Raw genomic sequence first — 19,872 nt, 5'->3', positions numbered from 1 at the left:
GAAAATCACTTTATTGCTGGGTTTATTCTGGGATTGCACGCTTTGTACCCAATTTTTAGTTATCAGATTAATCGGGGCTTTAAAAACTATCTAAATTATCTTATTACCCTGGAAAAATTATGTAGTGCTTTAAATTGCTAATATATAAAGTTAAATTTCTGAAGTAGCAATCCTTTCCTATTGTGTGAAGAAAAAGAAAATACCAGTCTTTTTGACACTGTCAAACCATCTTTGCATCCAAAAATACTTAAAAACTCACTTTTGCTATTGTTAATATGATGTCATACATCAAAGTTTTAAATCGTAGTTATAAATAAAGTTAATATGTAGATGGAAAAGTATTTCCGCTTTTTGGATTCTAGTGATACTTGTATTTTTGTATTTGGAGTATATTTGTGGATTGTATGTGTTCTGTATGTAATCAGACCTTAACATGGGCACAGACATCAAATAAATCGACGTGGGTTCATTTGAGAACATACAGGATAGCTCCAGGAAGATAAATGTGCTTAAGATCTAGTGCTGTTAAATTTTGTCCTGATAATACTGTTGAGTGTTTAATTACTCAGATATGTAGTAAACATAGAAATCCTGTAATAGAAAATAATGAACACAATTTAATGTTCGGGGCCGGGTGCTGTCAGATGAGTAAGCTGGCACCATTTGGAAATGTTAAGAATTCTTTTGGGGTCAGAGAGCTCCATTTGGTGTGTTGTGAATAGCGTGGGGAATAGCTTCCTTCCAGTTTTAAGACAGTTACTTGACAGTGAGTGATAGCTTATTCACCTGGCAGCTCTTGAGGACGGTTTTGTATTTATTATTTATAAAACAGCACTTAAAAAATAATATCTAATATAACTTTAAGAGCTTGACAGTGTCCTTTCTTGCTTTGTGACTGGGTTCAGAAATTTAAGGTAATACTTCTATGGGAAAATGGAACTCTGAGCAAAAGAAAAAAAGCATAGAAAATTAGAAACTATAGTAGTAGGCTTTATGAAGATCCTGTATCCCTTGTTTTTTTTTTTTAAAGTACATAATAAATATTATATGAGCCACTACATAACGATACGATTTAAAGAAAATATAATAGTTGTGTGACTTTTTTTTCCATGCAGAACCAAGAGACCCATGGTACCATTATTTGTGTTTGTTTTACAGAGCCATTTCCTGCTTTTAAGTCTTGGCAGGAAGACTCTGAATCTGGAGAAGCTCAGCTCTCTCCACAAGCTGGCAGAATGAATCATCACCCCCTGGAAGAGGACTGTCCTCCAGTATTATCACATCGTAGTTTAGATTTTGGGCAAAGCCAGCGTTTCCTACATGATCCAGAAACATTGGATTCCTCATCTAAGGCACTTTCTTTTACTAGGTACATTATTTTTATATACTTAGGAGAGGTGATTCTTATGTCACTAGATCCTTTGCAAAATTTAATCCTTCAGACCTTACAATTCAAAGCTTCTCCCCCTCTATCATGAAGAATGTTTTTGTAATTTTTTGGTGGGGGCTCATAAATTCTGAGTTCATGAGGTGTAGAGGTTTGCTTTCTATTAGACTTGCCACACAGTATACATAATCATTTTTTTTTACCTATTACTGAAATACAGAACTCTGGAAGGGAAGCAGCAAGTGGAACTCACCAATTCCTCACGTTTGTATTGTCAAGATTTTAAATTGATTCTGAATGTCAAAACCTTTCCTTTGCAATTTTTTTTTTTTTTTTAAGATTTTATTTACTTGACAGCAAGAGAGGGAACACAAGCAGGTCGAATGGAAGTGGGAGAAGCAGGCTCCCTTTAGAGCAGGGGAGCCTGATGTGGGGCTCGATCCCAGGACCCTGGGATCATGACCTGACCCAAAGGCAGACAGCCATCCAGGCGCCCCTTTCCTTTGTAATTTGAATACAAAACAGACTCTAAGCTGGGCATCTTTGTTTCATTTCTACTTTAGTCTAAACAACTTTTGACGGATTATATATTGTTTTCAGCAGTACTTGTGTTAGCTAATGGTGTGGTCTCTAAAATTATAGTGTAAGGTTTTGTTTTGGGTTTTTTTGTTTGTTTTTTGTTTTTTTAACACTACCTGTCCTTTAGTTTTAGGGACTTAATTTTTACTTTAAAGATTTGCTTCTTCGCCTGGGTGGCTCAGTGGATTAAAGCCTCTGCCTTCAGCTCAGGTCATGATCCCAGGGTTCTGGGATTGAGCCCCACATTGGGCTCTGCTCAGTGGGGAGCCTCCTTCCTCCTCTCTCTCTGCCTGCCTCTCTGCCTAGTTGTGATCTCGGTCTGTCAAATAAATAAATAAAATCTTAAAAAAATAAATAAAAATTTGCTTCTTGGAAATGGTGTGATGTTATATCAGGGTGATAAGAGTCATAGTGTTGATAACTTGTAAAAAATTTTTTGATCAGGTAACTTTTTTTTTTTTTTAATATAATTAACATACAACATTCTCTTACTTTCAGGGTGCCTTTCTAGCTCAGTCGGTAGAGTGGGTGACTTTTGATCTCAAGGTTGTAGGTTCAAGCTCCACTATGGGTATAGATAAAACTAAAAAACAAAATTTGAAAAAATTGTTTTGGTTTTAGGTGTACATCATAGTAATATGATAGTTTTGTACATTGAAATGAACCCCCTCATAGATCTAGCTACCATCTGTAATAACTTGAAATTTTAACTAACACTCTTATTTTAATTCAGGATTCGAAGATCATCCTTCAGTTCAAAAGATGAAAAAAGAGAAGACAGAACACCGTATCAGTTGGTCAAGAAACTTCAGAAAAAAATTAGACAATTTGAGGAACAGTTTGAAAGGGAAAGAAATAGCAAGGTAAATTTATAGCATTGTCCAGGGTTTGGCAGATACATTGGAACTGGGAGGAGGTTCTTTGGAGAGCGTTAGTCCATCTCTTCCCTTAGATAATGAAGTTGAGGTGTGCAGAGAAATAGTGATCATGTAGATCTGAGATTATATAGATCCTTAGCTGCCTCATTTCCAGGCCAATATTCTTACCAGTGGATTTTTATATTTTAATCAGCAAAAAGCTTGTATAATTTTAAAATGAAATACTTTACATTAACAAATCATGTTAATGCTATTTCTGCTTCCTCAAAAACCACAAATAGCAAGGGGTGATGGGAGAGGGAAGGCATGGGAGGGAGGGGGACAGATATTTAATAATTGGAACATATGAAGTAGAAAGAATCTTACACTTTGAGTCAGAAGACCTATCTCCAAATCTGGCTTTCATCAGTTGCTAGATTCTGCTCTGAGAGAGCTTTACTTGATATTCTGTTCTGTCTACTTCATATAAGGTAAGATGAAATAAGGATTGAATGAATTGTCTGCTGTGGGAACTGTAATATATTACTTGGGCATCAGTTAACAGTTATCGCTTACACAGAGGTGTCCATGTTCCTTAATTTTTTAGCCCTCCTACAGTGATATTGCAGCCAATCCAAAGGTATTAAAATGGATGACAGAGCTTACCAAACTGCGGAAGCAAATTAAAGGTAGAAAATATATCATTTTTATAATATGTTTGCTTTAAACAGATTTTTTATTCTCATTATTAAAGTATTCTCATTATTACATGAAAATTGTATGAATAGTTCTGTGACATGAATTAATAGTGAGAATAATATTCTGTGAGAATTATGGTTATAATTTTTGATGATTTTTAAATCCGAGATACTATTTGGCAAAAATAAAAGTTTCCTTTTGTTCTTTTATTAGTTATGGCCAAAGTTGAAGTACTCTATGCTTCTATATGTCTTTCTGGTGTTTCTCTTAGTCTTTTGAAAAGTGCCCTAGATTGTATATTCATAGGTGATATTAAAAAGTTTATCTGGAAAAACAGTTCAAATATTAAGCAGTTTTGGTTTTGGTAGGTATTTCATTAAGAATTTTTGATAGGTATTTACGACTGTCACAATAAACTGTTTATACTACAGAGACTAAAAATTGTAAGTCTTCTTTAAAGAAAAACTAGGTGTGTGTTCTGGGTGTTGGCCCAATATAGCAGCTGCTAAGTTATATTTACTTTATGGGTGTTTAATCAGCATGCGTTTTAGTATTTGTTAATACTTAAAAAATACTTATCTGTACCAACTATGGGCTTATAACGTGGAGCATCACATTTTGGTATATTCTTTTGAATTTATTCAACAAAATTTTTACTATTATTAAGTACCAAGTACTTGTAGACATCTGAGTCTATGTTGCTGGATAAGACAGTTATTTGTCCCTGTGGTCATTGAGTTCACATCCTTGGGTTAAAATAAGTTTCCTTACCTCTTTAGAATTTTCCCCTATAATTCTATTCAGCATTTCCTTGTTTAATGACAATTTCCAACTGTCTGTGAAAATCATTACCTTGAATGTGTTACTGATGGGTGTATTAAATTGACAAGCATTAGTCTCTTAACTAATTTTCCAATTTTCTTCCCCTTTTATTGTCTCACAGTTCATTCTCTATGTAGCAGCCAGAATTATCTTTTAAAAAACTCTCTTAACTTTATCATCAGAGCCCTCAATGAACTTCCCTTTTAACTTAGAATAAATCCTTACAATGGAGAGAAGTAGTGATCATGTATGTCTGAGGTTATATAGATCCTTAGCTGCCTCATTTCCTTGCCTACTGTGCCCTTAGTCCATTTTATCACATCCCACTCTGATTTTCTGTTTCTTAAACATACCATGCTTCAGGGCCTCTGCACTGGCTATTACTTCAACTGGGAAGGAATGCTCTTCCCCTAAGTCTTCTGTGCTCCATTAGCTGCTGTTTCTTCCGTGTTCACCTAGTATGTCCCTATCTCTCAAAGTCCTTTTTCAGTCCATTAAATATAGTTGCTGTTCCCTAAAGTACATTGCTTTTAGCACTGTGACAACATCCTATGTTCTCTTCTTTATAGCTCTTGGCATTCTTTGAAATTATTTTGTTTTTCGGTTTTTGTTTTTATTTCCTTGAATATATGCTCCATGAGAACAGGGACGATGTCTGTTTGTTTACTACTGTACCACCAATGCTTACCAGAAAATCTCACTTTATGGTAAGGCTTTCTATGAATTACCTTTAAAAGAATGAATGGAATAGCTTGCCACATACAGAATTTCAGTATTTCATGTAACCTTGAAATACCGGAGCCTGTGTGCTGTTAATGTCTACTTTCCTGTTGTATATCTTGCTTATTACTCTTTGCTTCTTTAACAAAATCATTATTACTGATCTGTGTGTCCTCTTGCTTCTGAAATGTAGATGCAAAACACAAAAGCTCTGATGGAGAATTTGTACCTCAGACACGCCCACGTAGTAACACTCTTCCAAAAAGCTTTGGCTCTTCTCTGTACCATGAAGATGAAGAGAATGAAGATGAATCCAGGGTCATTCAGAAGGAGAAGAAGCCCTCTAAGGAAGCAACACTTGAACTTATTCTGAAAAGACTGAAAGAAAAACGTGTTGAACGGTGTCTTCCGGAAGATATCAAAGTAATCTTGAGCTATGCTTTTTACCCAGACTAGCCTTTAGAGTCCCTGAAAAGAAGTACCCCAGTGGCATAGAGATTGTAGGTAGTCTTACTGGCCTGAATCTGCTCCCCAAGTTTGTAGGTAAACAACATGTTTTTATCTGCACACCAGAAATGACCAGACTTTCTGGGAGTGAATCACAGTAGTAAAACTAAGGGGCACATGGCTTGCTCAGTTGGTAGAGCTTGCAACTCTTGATCTTGGTGTTAGGAGTTCTGAGCCCCACATTGGGTGTAAAGATTACTTAGAAATAAAATCTTAAAAAAAAAAATGTAAAACTGAAAAAGCCAGAATCCTGATCTGTTCATCTGTACTGGGACAGTTGGCAAAATGAAGAGCCTAAACATCACTGAGCTTTAATCTCGGCCTTGTGTCTTGATACTTATAGGTATTGTGCTGTTAGCTTTTGCCAGGCCCCGACTCACATTATTTGCATTCTGCCCCTGAGTCCCTTCAACTGTCTTATGACTTAAAGATATATGATTATGTCCATTAAAATACTAAGACAGTATGATTGTTGTGAGGATTGAATAAACGAATATTTTTGAAAAACCATTACTCAGAGCCCATGCCTACAGGAGTTCTGGTCAAAAGCATTTGGCAACCCAATTTATTTATTAAATGAGGTCTGCTGGGATAGTACAGAGATGGTCGCATGTGAACTTTTGTGTAGGCAGTGATGAACCCTGATGCTTATTCCTGCCTTGACAGCAGGGTATACCTCTTTCATGATTTAAATATTGGATTGTTTGTCTCCCTTGAACAGGGCTGGATTAGAAATTTTGATCACTCCCTTCCCTCAGCTTTTTTATTTTTCAGTTTTGTGTCAGATCAACCAACCTCCTTTCTCCTCTCTCCACCCCTTTTTCTAGAAATGATTTTGATTGGATTAGCTTTATTCAGATACTTTGTCCTAGGTTTAAGGTGCAAGCTTGACGTTGAAATCAATGTTTTACAGTTTACCCCTAGCTGTTCTCTATTGGATTTACATAATCTAAAGTTATATTTGTTATATCCAGTGATTTTTTTTTTTTTTTTAACTTCTGTTCTACTCTGCTGAGAAACAGGGCAGTATTATCTAATCCTGGGAATGAGAATTTATTTGGTCTAGAATCCAGAGGGTATTCTGTGGAACATTGGTTCATTGGCATGTAAAAAGGTGGCCAGTGAAACAAAGTGGGAAGGTTCTTTGGGCAAATAAATTAGGATGTCCTTCCTCCTCTTTAATTTAGAGTACTAAAAGGTAGGAGGTTAGTATTGCAGTGTAAACAAAGTGTCATAGGAAGGGAAACTGAGCTCATAGATGAGAAGTCTAGGTCACACATTGGCAGTGTTGTACTTTTTCAGGATCTTTCCGTTATACTGCTGTCAGATTTTAATTGTTTAGTAGAAATACTGGTTTATATGACAAAAAGAATTTAAGTAACTTATCCAAGGTTACTAAGCCGGTATTCATGATTTGTTCAGATAAAATAGAAGTAAGCCACCAAAGAGAGTGGATATCTACTTACTGGGAGACCAGATTTTACAAGAGATTGAAAACTACTCTCTGCAAATTTGTAAGGAAAGGCTGTATTTCTTGTTAGCCTAGGCTGGAGTGGTGATGGGCTGCCCTTTCACCCTAATTCTTTACATTGTGGGATTGAGGAACATAATATGTTGCCAATGAGAGTGTTTTGTTTTGTTTTTTCTTTTAAATTCTAGAAAATGACAAAAGATCATTTGATAGAAGAGAAAACGTCTCTCCAAAAAAGTCTTCTTTACTATGAAAGTCAACATGGAAGGCCGGTAAATGTCTCTTTTGCTAAAGAGATTTGATTTTCTGCCCTAACAAAGAGGACAAATTTCTTTGTGGCCCACATCTTCGGAGCTGCTTTGTAGAGCATTGCTTCGTCCGTTTAAGAGATTGTCTACTTATTTAAAATAACTTCTTAAAATTGGGAGAAAGTCATGTTGCTTAATGTTTAAAATTTCTGATGACTTGGTAATTTTAATTTTTTTACTTTAGGTGACCAGAGAAGAAAGGCACATTGTGAAACCTCTCTATGAGAGATACAGACTTGTAAAACAGATGCTGACAAGAGTTAGCATCACTCCTGTTCTTGTGAGTAAAACACACAAAGATTTGTCTATTCATTTTACCAAAACTTATCCTTTAAAAAATATATTGTGGTGGTGTATTGGAAAAATATATAGCTAAGGTAGCAAGAATTGTATTTGTAAGGTGAGGTTACTGCTTTTTAAAGAATAGGCAATTAATAATCAGTGCCTACCTATCATCTCCCAGGCACTTGTAAAAGTGTTTTATGTATGTCATTAAATGAAGAAGATGTCATTAAATCCTGACAGGTCACAACAGGTAGCAGAAGATAGCCTCAATTCACAGATGATGAAACTGGGACTGAGGAGTATATGCCCAGGATCATCTACCTTGTAGAATTAAAAAAACATCACAGACCTGTACCCCTGGGGATAAAAATATATGTTTATAAAAAATAAAAAATTTAAAAAACAAACAAACATATTTCAGACCCTGGCTTAGTTTGTTTCAGTTTAAATTCTTGTGTTTGAAAACATATCAGTTTTATGATGGCTGTCATGAAGATTTAATTGCACAATCTAATCTAGTTCATCTTTTTTAATGAAGAATTATCAAAATAATGCTTTTTTACATTTGTGTACATTGTTAGAGAAAAATGAAAACTCTTAATACTTAGGTGCAAATTAGTGCTGCCTCCAAATTAACCAGTAGGTAGATTTCTCTCAGGGTCACATAGAAAACAGCATGTAGCCCATTCTGAACCATTTTGTAGGAATTAATTTATTGGAACTATGCTTTGCTTAGACATACAAGGTCATTTTTTTTTTTTTTTTTTCAGATTTTATTTACTTATTTGACAGACAAGTAGGCAGAGAGGCAGGCAGAGAGAGAGAGAGAGGATGAAGCAGGCTTCCCACTGAGCAGAGAGCCTGATGCGGGGCTTGATCCCAGGATGCTGGGATCATGACCTGAGCTGAAGGCAGAGGCTTTAACCACACTGAGCCACCAAGGCACCCTGGCATGCAAGGTCATTTTTAAATCAATAGCCACTTGCATGGGGATCTCTTTTGGGCTTTGACTACGTTACTACTACTCATTGTTAGAAGGTTCACATTGGCCTTCTGAGCATTTTTCATTTTATTTATTTATTTATTTAAGATTTTATTTATTTATTTGACAGAGAGAGATCACAAGTAGACGGAGAGGCAGGCAGAGAGAGAGAGAGGGAAGCAGGCTCCCTGCTGAGCAGAGAGCCCGATGCGGGACTCGATCCCAGGACCCTGAGATCATGACCTGAGCCGAAAGCAGCGGCTTAACCCACTGAGCCACCCAGGCGCCCCTGAGCATTTTTTATTTAACCTCAAGTAAATATTCCTTTTTAAAATGGCTTTTTAAAAATTGGTCATCTCAGCACTATTTGATTTACATATAATCAATTTTTTTTGAGCAAGGAATCCTGTATAGGTTATAGTCTGCACATACAACAGTTTATTTAATACGGATTTTATCCTTTGATTACAGGGCATTTTAGTGTCTCATTGACATATTTGTAATTCAAATTCAAATAGTCTTTGAATTTTATGAACATAATTTTGGAACTCCACAGATTTGTTTTTAATAAACTGAAGCTATAGCAAGTATGACTAGATTTTACAGATGCCTAAGTATGATTATCGTACAGAGAAATTTGAGATATAAAACTTAAGCCAAGACAGTTTGGTAGGAAAGAATTTTTTCAGCAAATGAGGTTGGTACAGTTGGGTATTGATACGCAAAAAAGACGAATGTAGACCCTTATCTGACACAAAATTTAACTCAGAATGGTTCACTGACCTAAATGTAGGAACTGAAACTATAAAACTAATAGGGAATAGAAGAATAAATCTTTGTGACCTTGAATTAGGCAGTGTTTTCTTGCATGGAACACTAAAAACACTGACAAAAATAAATAAATTGGACCTCATCAAAATTAAAAAGTTTTGTGCATCAAAGGACATTTTTGAAAGTGGAAAGACAACCTATAGAATGGGAGAAAATGTTTGCATATCATGTATCTGATAAGGGACTGGTATCTAGAGTATATAGAAATCTTTCAGTTCAATAATAAAAAGATTAATAACCCAGTTAAAAAAATGGGGGAGGGGTGCATGGGAGGCTCAGTTGGTTAAGCACCTGACTCTTGATTTCAGCTCAGGTCATGATCTCAGGGTCCTGGGATTGAACCCCCCCTTCAGGCTCTGCACTTAGCTTCGGGATTCTCTCTCCTGCTCTGCCTCTCCTCCACTTGCTCACTTGTGCTTTCTCTCTAAAAAAATCTTTTTGAAAAAAATTGGGCAAAGGATTTGATACACATTTCTCCAGAGAAGATATATAAATGGCCATTAAATACATGAAAAGATCAACATCATTAGTTATTAGGAAATGCAAATAAATCCACATTCAAATACCACTTTATACACATTAGGATAGCTTTAATGAGAAAAGATAACAGTGTTGACTGGATGTGGAGAAATTGGAATGCTTACATTATGCACTGCTGGTGAATGTAAAATGGTACACCCACTTTGATAAACAGTTTGACATTTCCTCAAAGAATTAAACAGGGTTATCATCTGACCTAGCAGTTCTCCTTGTTATATGCTTGAGAGAATTGAAAACATGTCTACATGAAAACTTACATACAAATATACATAGCAGCATCCTTCATAATGGCTAAAATGTAGAAAAAAATGAAATTTGCAGCAACTGATGAATAAACAAAATGTGGTATATCCATATAATGGATTATTAGCCATAAAGGAATGAAAGTACTAATAACATGTTACAACATGGGTAAATTTTAAAAACATTAGTGCTAAGCGAGAGAAGTGAAATACAGAAGGCCACATACTTTATGATTCCATTTATGTGAAATAGCTAGAATAGGCCAGCCCATTGAGACAGAGTATAGATCAGTGTTGGCCACAGGATAGGGGGAGAGGGCAAATGAGTTAGTAATAAGTACAGAGTTCTTTTGGGATGATGAGCTATTTTGGAATTAGAGGTGATTTTTTAAAAAATGTTCACAATGTTCTTTGTGAATATTTAAAAACCACTAAATTGGACACTTTAAAGGAGTGAATTTAATGGTATGTGGATTATATCTCAGTGAAGCTGTTACTTTTTTAAATGGAGTTTAAAGGTGTCCTGAGACCAAAAAAGTTGACGGCTCTTTAAAAAGGAAAATGTGCCGAATAAAATTACATGTAATACTTTCCTATTTTTTTATTTATTGAATGAGATCTTTTAGGTTATCCAGACATTAATGATAATTTAGCATTTGTGTGCATACATAACAAGAAAGCTTCACAAAAATGAATATACTAAGGAATTCCTAAAAAAAAATATAAATTGTTTGGTTAAGATTTTGAATATAAAGCTTAGTATCTGTTCCATAGTGAATGAAGCTTTCTTTGAATGCTTTAAGTGTTTAAAGTAGAAACCATGTTGATTGTTACAGGGATCTCCATCTTCCAAGCGAAGGGGTCAGATGTTACAACCAATCATAGAAGGAGAAACTGCCCATTTTTTTGAAGAAATCAAGGTAATCCTTAAATCATTCACTGATATCTTTCTTAAAGAAAAAGTTGAGAGCCATGGCCTATTTGTTTATCTTTTTGATATCTTTTTAGGAAGAAGAAGAAGATGGTGTTACCCTGTCCTCAGAGCTAACTGATATCCTGAAAACTGCTGTACAGGCACAATCTTCATTGGAAAACTCTGAATCTGATGTTGAAGAAAATCAAGAAAAACTTGCTCTGGATCTCCGATTGTCAAGTACTCGAGCAGCTTCTATGTATGTATGCTGGTTTGTGATTTTTAAAAAAAATCTATTTGTATAATGAAAATTACATGCCAAGAAATTCAGTTTTAAGTAATCAGGTACTTGGAGGGAATTAATGTGTGCTCAAGAGATATGCCGCTTTCTTTTAAAGGGTATGGTATATAACTGTCATCATTCACATTTTCTTTACTAAACATTAGTGTGTTTTAAAAATTTTAAAGAAATTGGGGAACCTGGATGGCTCAGTTGGTTAAGCGACTGCCTTCAGCTCAGGTCATGATCCCAGGATCCTGGGATCGAGCCCCACATCGGGCTCCCAGCTCAGTGGAGAGCCTGCTTCTCCCTCTCCCTCTGTCTGCCCCTCTGCCTACTTGTGCTCTCTCTCTCGGTCAAACAAACAAATAAAATCTTTAAAAAAAAAAAAAGAAAAGAAAAGAAACTAAAATCTGACATTTGTTTCATAATAGAATGCTGGGACCAGCGGAGAGTTACCTTTATTCTCTATCATCTTCTCTCCCTGATAATGGTGTATGACAGTGGTCTTCAGCCCTGGCTTCACTTTTTTTAAAAAATTAAAGTATAATTAACGTATAATGCTTATATTAGTTTCAGGTATACAGCATGGTTGACTCAACAATTCTGTTAACTCGGTGTTCACCACGAAAAGTGTAGTCACATACAATGTTACTGCAGTGTTATTGACTGTGTTCTTTATGCTGTACTTTTCATCTCTGTGACTTACTTATAACTGGAAGTTTGCCTCCTAATCCCTTTCACCTGTTTTACCTAACCCCAGCCCAGCTCTGTTCCCCTCAGCCACCCAGTGTGTTCCCTGTATTAATGAAACTGTTATTGTTTGTTTTTTTCTAAATTCCACATATAAGTGAAATCACAGGGAATTTCTTTTTCTTGCTCTGGCTTAAATCATTTCGCTTTATACCCTCTAGGTTCCTCCTTGTTAGAAATGGCAAGATTTCATTCTTTTTTATGGCCAAGTAATATTCCGTGTGTATGTGTGTGCATGTGCGCGCGCATCTTCTTTATCCATTCATCTGTTGATCGACACTTGGGCTGCTTCCATATCTTTGCTGTTGTAAATAATGAGGCAGTAAACATAGGGGTACATACATCTTTTCGAATTAATGTTTTTATTTTCCTTGGGTAAATACCCAGTAGTGGAAATACTGGATCATGCAGTATTTCTGTTTTTAATTTTTTGAACAACCTCATATTGTTTTCCATAGTAGTCTTGGTTTCACTTTAAGATCACCTGGGAAAAATCCCCCCCCCACCCCTCCAATATTGATGTAGAGCCCTACCTGCAGCTATTCCTATATTTAGTTGGTCTGGGCTGTAGATTAGACATTGGGATATTCTAAATGCTCCCCACTGACTTTAGTTTGCAGCCAAGGTTTGAACCCCTGCTAAGAATCACAGTGTTATTTGAATAATGTTTTTTTCCCATTTAAATTTTAGGCCTGAGTTACTGGAACAACTTTGGAAAGCCAGAGCTGAAAAAAAGAAACTACGCAAAACATTACGGGAATTTGAAGAAGCATTTTATCAACAGAATGGAAGGTTTGTTGAACATCACAAAAATTGAGTCTTCTTTCTCCTTGAACTTACAGGTGCCCATATGCTAAATTAAAGGGATGTATAGGAATAGAAGTGAATTGTGCATATAACGATATTACCATTGAAAATAAAAGTAGAACACATACCTTTTTACTTTGAAGGCCTGCTATTAATGGCAAGAAGTCAGAAATAGAGTAAGCAACATCTGATAGAATATTTCAGATGTCCTAGGAGGCTTGGTTGAATGGCAGTTACATTGTGTTTTTGAAGTCTACATTCTCACCTTTTTGAAGTGTTTGTGAATTAAGATTTTTTCCTTTTATTTTTATTTTTTGTTCTTTTTAAAGATTTATTTATTTATTTTAGAAAGAGAAGGGGTAGGGGCAGAGGGAGGGAGAAAGAATCTCTAGCAGATTCCAAGCAGGCTCCCTGCCGAGCATGGAGGTCCAATGTGGGGCTTGATCTCACGAACCTGAGGTCACGACCTGAGCCGAAATCAAGAGTTAGATGATTAACCAACTAAACCACCCAGGCGCCCCTGTTTTTCCTTTTAGAAAGGGTCCTATAACATGACTGGTATTCTCACAGCTAGTGTGGATTCTTAGACTGAGACCTTTGCTGCTTAGGCTGCATGTTGGGCCATTCCAGGCTTCCCTTTTTTAAGATGTATAACAGGGTGGTAATCAACAGTGGGCTTCTAAAATACAGTATGGTATGTGCTTTTATCTAACTTGGGCATAGCTAACCCAGTGGAACTCTTTTAAAAAAGTAAGAAAAACAGGGACGTCTGGGTGGTTCAGTCAGTTGAGCGGCTGCCTTCGGCTCAGGTGGGGATCCCAGGATTCTGGGTTTGAGTTCTGCATCGGGCTTTCTGCTCAGCAGGGAACCTGCTTCTCGTCTGCTGCTCCCTCTGCTTGTGCTCTTTCTCTCTCTGTTAAATAAATAAATTTTAAAAAGCTTTTTTTTTTAAAAGGGAGAATAAATTCTAATTCAGATGGTGGCCAGAAATGAGCATTCTCTTAGACCTCAGAAAAGTTTTTCTGTTTATGTAACTAGGTAGTCTTACCAAGCCAGTAGCTACATTAAAAATTCCAAAATTTATTTGCTTTGAGTCTTCTATATAGTTGGCAAAAATGGTTAAAAAAAATCTGTATAAGAATGCATTTTTCAAGTACCTTCTAAATGTATGAAATGACAGGCTGTACTCCTCTGCTACTTAATATACACTCAGTGACCTGACAGAGTCTAGCAGTGTGTATCTTATTAAAATATTTGGTTACCTCCTAGTTCTCTGCAGTGATCATTGTTAAGTTTAGCATTATTTAATCTGTCAGTAGAGAAATTCATCAAAAACAGAAGTATTTTAGGAATGTTCTTGCAGATGGGGGGAGCTAGTTCTTTCTTGCAGAGGAATTTTTTTTATTTGAATTTACATTTGGTAACATTGTCTCTAACATTAGGATAACTTCTGGGACTTTATTTTTCAGATGATTTCTAGAATATTACAGATTTTACTTTCTACCCTAGGAATGCCCAGAAAGAAGATCGTGTTCCAGTGCTTGAGGAGTACAAGGAGTACAAGAAAATTAAAGCTAAACTCAGGCTTCTTGAAGTTCTTATCAGCAAACAAGATTCTTCAAAATCCATATAAAAATATGCTCCTTGAAAACATCATAAAAATCAGTTGTATTCCCTGAAGCTATCATCGTGTGTTGGCTGGTACTTGAGTTCATTTTGTCAGGCACTCCGAGAGTATCATTTTGTACTTGATTGTGGTGCCACTAGAGAAAGATGGGAGGGTAAGTAGACCCTCTCTAGGGAGCGTGGTGTTCCATATTAACCACAGACTGTTCTCTCCACCTTTAGCAAACATCCAGTTTTCTTCATTGTTTTGTAGTACTACAGATACACCCTGTTAGCAAAAGACTAGTACTTTATTCTTTCAACTTCAAGAACTTTGGAGATACGAGCTTTTTGTTATCACCAACTTTATTTTTATTATTTTTTTTAATTACTGAAGAAAATTGAGAGGAACATCTTCACATTGAATTCTTCGGTTGCCTTTTTCTTACAGAATGACTGAAAATTTGAAAGAAAAGCCTATAAATGTGCACATATGCAACTATGTCCTATGTTTTCTTAGAAAACCAAAATCAACTGAAATTTCAAGTCCTACTGTGGAATACATTTCTGTTTAATTTCCAAAGTGACACTTTCTCACAGGTAGTATGTTAGCAAAATTTTGCAATTCAGTGGTCACACAGCTCCTGGATGAAGATAACAGAGGGCAGACCAAAAAGTGACCTTGTTTAATAGTATAGTGAAAACACACACCACACATCCTACACAGAACTGAATCATATCACATGCTGCCTATGGGACATAAGTTTCTGTTTGTTTCCTCAGTTACTGTTTATTAGCTGGTGATGATGTGATTTGTCTGGATCAGATCCTGTATTTTTTCCCCCTACCCACCTCCAGATAATGTGAGAAAATAGCCATGTCTATGTAGGAACACGGATGGTGCTCAGATTTGTGTGTTCAATTAGATGGGTCTAAGTTGACGAAAGAATCATTATGCCTGAATTAAATATTTTCTTCACAAGGGCTGTACCACTGCACTTGTACGTGTACCTTCTGGGGGTTGCATCTTTTTTTCTTTTTTAATTAGAAAAATCCATAAAGAAAACACCCTCTGACAAGGAGCCCTTTTGCTCAGTCACATGCTGTTTAAAGCAGTTCTGTAGTGGTATGCCCCTTGTCATATACTCTTAAGCTTATCTTTTTTTCCTTTGGCTTTGCATGGCTTTTCTTCAAGTACTCTTCTGGTATCATTCTGCTAATCATTTTCACAGATTGGTGACTTTATTTGAGCTAAGAATATAGTCAGTAACAGCATATTCTGGTCAGGCTTATTGTAAGTGTTAATTTTTTTCCTGGTGCTTTTTTGGATTGATGAGTGTCTCAATTTGTGCCCATGTTTTGCATGCATTGACTCATGCATGGTTTTCTTAACTAGCTGATATTAACAGTTCCATATAAAAATGGGGACTTCTGTGACATTCTTTAATCAAGTGAGGGAAGCATGAACCTCAGACTTCTGGCACTCTTACATAGTAAGCACATGAAGTAGCTTGATAATAAGTAGTGTGTCTAGGATTTCACATTTCACCTGTGTGTGCAATGCCTTTTTTGGGGGGGAGGGGAATGTTCATTGGTGGTGAACATGTAGTTGGGGAATAAAGCACTAAATCCAGCCCTTTTCGTGTGGTTTCCTTTTGATACAGCTAGGTTATTCATAATGTGTACCTAGAAGAAATGAAATTGAAAATGCCAAAAGAAGTATCACTTTGATTTGAATCCAGCATGCAGTGTGCATTTAATTTCTTTCAGTCTCTAGAAGGGAGTATATCCAAACATCGAATTTAATGTGCACTGTATATTGTTTTATATGAATGTTTTATATACCACATGCAAAAATGTCCATATGCACTATTTAAATGTTTTAAATAATATATTCCTTCTTTATAATGCTAAATCTATATGAGTACCATATTTTTATAAGTCAGTGGCCTGACTGGTTTCATTTTAGAATTAACAGCTGCTTCATGGTGTTGGTTATTCACTGTTCGTGTTTGGCTGCAGGTAGAATAGATCCAAGTGGCATGGCAGCACTTACATGCTATGTGACAGTATTGTGTGTCATAGTTGAGCAGTAGGTGGTAGAATTAGGCAGTTTGTGATAGTTTTACTTTGGTACAAGTAAAAGCTATATCTATATACAAATAATATATAGATATATATGACCACCAATATAATTGCATTGCTGTGTCTGGCACTTCATTGTATAGACTTTTGTAATAAAAGAACCTGAATGTTCCAAGTCATGTAAATGTTTTTTGTTTTGTTTTCACTAGATGTTAAAAAGACCTTAAGTGTTTCCTTGCCTTAATGTTCTTAGGCTTTGTTTGAGTTACCTCAGCGAGGGACCATACTGGGGGACAACAGGGTTGGTAAACCACTTGACTGGCTACAGCTCTGGGGATTGGTAAGACAAGGAAAGGCTATGTTGATTGCCGTGTGGAAATCTAGGGAGAAGATACGCAGGGAGAACAGTCAGCATTTCTTGTTGCAGTGAATTACCGTACTGAGCAAACTTGAGGTACAGTTTACTCAGAGAAGAGGCTGGCCGGAGGGAGGGGGGTAGATTTAACATCTATTGAGTGTCAATGTGGAAGTTGAGTACTATGGTCAGATGATGTTGTTTGGGCTAAGAGAACATACGGCTCTTCTAGGAGGGCTTGTGTAACCCACTAAAGAAATTAAAAGAGTTACTTCACACAACTTGCCAACCACCCAGACAGGGCTTTTTGCAGTACCCCCATTCCTACTTCTCATACATTAAGTTGGCTTCTCATAACCCTGATACTCCTACCTTGCTCTTTATATTCCAAAGTATATTTTGCTTTTTAGAGTGGTTAAGAAAAACTTTTATAAAACTTTAAATGAGTTACTTTAGGAACTTTCTGGATGAATTTCCAGTTTGCAAATAATAGTGAAATATTTGTAGATGATTGGTCTTCTACATTTTAGGTTATTCTAGTTGACCTCAAACTGGGAAGAATGGAGGTAAGATTATTTTATTTGGGGTCTTACAGAATGGTTTTCCCAAATCCCAAGTATTTATTAATTTATCTGTAGCCAGAAGAAGTTAGAACCTGGTATGTAATGAAAAAATCAACAGTTTCTATATTCTAGTTAACCCTGGGAAAACTGTCTTTACCTACTTAGTCACCTATTAATTAGAGATCTTCCCCATGAACCATAAGCAGCATTATTTTGTACTTTATCTTCACATTGCTAGAATTTAATGAATCTAATAAAATCCTTCATGTCTAACTGTATGTCTAACTCTGGACACGTGCTGTAATACACATAGCTTGTATAGTAGGTCCCATTCAGGGTACTAATTTCTGGAAATCTTCTGAGCTTATCATAGACTCTGATGATAGTTTGCTGATAGGTGGTGTAGTGTTTTTAAAAATGTACCTGTAATGGGGACATGTTTAGTAAATAGTACAAGGATAAATTTTTGTTAGAAATGCTCAAAGATACCAAAAAAAAAAAAAAAAAAAACCCTCAGTGATCATATCAGAGGTTCTCACCTGCACATCTCTCAAGCTGGTAGAGTTGAAATCTTTCTCATCACTCGGTTTAGTTTTAGACTGACATAGTGTAATTCTTTCTCCAGCTCCACGGCATATAAAAAGAGTCTAGAGAATAATTTAGAAGGGAGCAGAGAATGAGTAACACACCTTTGTACCTAAAGAGTCAGCAGGTTATTCGTGAAGTACTTGGGAGTGGGAGGATAGTATTTCAGGCTTCTAAAACATGCCTAGTGTGGCCAAGTTTGGATCTTTTATTCTAAAATTGGAGAACAGTGTTTGCTATGCATATCAAATATAAATGGCAGTACCTGTTTGGAGATAATAAGGATAAAAGCAATTGGTTTCACTCTCACCTTAAATTTAAACAAATAGAGTCTTGGGCTTTCTGTTTAATTTCAAAGTTAGGTAAAAAGATGAGAAAAGCAGTGCCATCTTGGTAAGGTCTAGTTTCAGGGGGAAAAAAATGTAACTCATGGCCTCAGTCCCCATATCAGGATATCCCATGGTTCTTGGTTAGAACATATACTTACTCTCGAAATTCCTGTTGAGTGACTGGCTGGTAGTCATCTTGAATTTCTGCAGAATAATACTTTTTCTCAAGCCTGTCTTTCCACTTTTTCATCTGCTTTGCACTTTCAATCTCCTGTCAAGTCAGAGGACAAGCATAGTTGGTACCCAAGCATCATGGGGTTGATCATGTTAAACTGATCTCTCCAGGGCTGTGATTTTGAGCCCCACTGGAGTTTTGCCCTTCCTCGCTTTAAGATCTGTGCATCAGCAGATTCACTTGAGAGGGCTTGATGTTAGAACTGTTCACCAGAGTTAAGGTTTTTATTTAAATATCATCAGTTTGTTCTAAACGAGAACAAGCCTCTAAACGAGAACACTGCCTCTTCCCCTCTGACTCTGCAGCTGAATTTCTCATGTTCTCTGTTCTTCACTTGGGTGAAGCTGAGCTGTTCTTTTCTGTACTACTGCTGTGTAATGAAGCAAATGTATTTCCAAGTATATCTGTGGGTATTTGCCCTCCTAGCTGCTTCAAAGCCAGACATCTGCTGTCTATCAGCCCCCAGTCCCCTTTTCAAGATTACTGCATCAATTGTGCACTGCAGTCTGCCCACAGGCCCCAAAATAAGTTCCTCATAACAGAAAATTCTTGTTGCTACCTTTGTCTCCTTAAGAGTCCTTCCTGTGTTTTGTCCTCACTACCACCCACTTCCCTTTTAGTGTTCAAATAACTTCCGCAGCTTCAGGAAAAATGCACTCTTTACGTTGTAGAAACTAGGGACAGCACTTAATTAAAAAAAAAAAAAAAAAAAAAAGAGGAGGGGTGCCTGGGTAGCTCGCTCAGTTAAGTGTTTGCCCTTGGCTCAGGTCATGATCCCAGGGTCCTGGGATTGAGTCCCACATTGGGCTCCCTTCTCAGCAGGAAGCCTGCTTCGCCCTCTGCCTGCCACTCCTCCTGCTTGTGCGCTCTCTCTCTCTCAAATAGATAAATAAATAAATGTTAGAAAAAAAAAGAGAGAGACCTTGCACCCAGATATGATCCACAGACTTCTCAGTGAATCAGAACTATACTGCCCTGCTTCAGCAATACTGTGAAGTACCAAAGTTGATCCCTTTATAAGGATTCTGATGACTTGGCCCAGAGAGGATGGTGATGGCTAAGTTGGTACACTGTTTATTTGATAAATGTGTGCTGTTCTGGTCAGAGAGATTATCAGACAGTGTCTGTCCTG

The 19,872-nt window shown here is 36.6% G+C and overlaps 2 protein-coding genes across 9 annotated transcripts in view; one reads left to right on the top strand and one right to left on the bottom strand.

Moving 5' to 3' along the window:
* The window catches only part of FAM13B (family with sequence similarity 13 member B), a 71,713-nt gene extending 54,861 nt beyond the window's left edge, over positions 1–16,852 (top strand). For all 5 annotated transcript variants that reach the window (XM_059417634.1, XM_059417632.1, XM_059417631.1 and 2 more), the window contains 10 exons: positions 1,159–1,369; positions 2,700–2,829; positions 3,431–3,512; positions 5,258–5,487; positions 7,231–7,314; positions 7,535–7,630; positions 11,067–11,150; positions 11,239–11,402; positions 12,867–12,968; positions 14,493–16,852. In XM_059417634.1, coding sequence (XP_059273617.1) covers positions 1,159–1,369; positions 2,700–2,829; positions 3,431–3,512; positions 5,258–5,487; positions 7,231–7,314; positions 7,535–7,630; positions 11,067–11,150; positions 11,239–11,402; positions 12,867–12,968; positions 14,493–14,616 — 1,307 coding nt within the window. In that variant the 3' untranslated portion in view covers positions 14,617–16,852. The remainder of the gene's footprint in view (positions 1–1,158; positions 1,370–2,699; positions 2,830–3,430; positions 3,513–5,257; positions 5,488–7,230; positions 7,315–7,534; positions 7,631–11,066; positions 11,151–11,238; positions 11,403–12,866; positions 12,969–14,492) is intronic.
* PKD2L2 (polycystin 2 like 2, transient receptor potential cation channel) overlaps positions 14,619–19,872 on the bottom strand; it is a 42,641-nt gene continuing 37,387 nt past the window's right edge. For 3 of the 4 annotated variants that reach the window (XM_059417636.1, XM_059417635.1, XM_059417639.1), the window contains 2 exons: positions 18,664–18,776; positions 17,448–18,238 (listed from right to left, as the gene is read on the bottom strand). In XM_059417636.1, the coding sequence (XP_059273619.1) occupies positions 18,142–18,238; positions 18,664–18,776 (210 nt within the window). In that variant the 3' untranslated portion in view covers positions 17,448–18,141. Of the gene's footprint in view, positions 14,747–17,447; positions 18,239–18,663; positions 18,777–19,872 lie in introns of those variants that run through there. The other variant, XM_059417638.1, reaches the window with a different exon arrangement.

This window comes from Mustela nigripes, chromosome 12, assembly GCF_022355385.1.
Source record: "Mustela nigripes isolate SB6536 chromosome 12, MUSNIG.SB6536, whole genome shotgun sequence".
Taxonomy (NCBI): domain Eukaryota; kingdom Metazoa; phylum Chordata; class Mammalia; order Carnivora; family Mustelidae; genus Mustela; species Mustela nigripes.
Note: the sequence above shows the minus strand (reverse complement) of the source record. Positions and strands in the feature narration are given on the sequence as shown.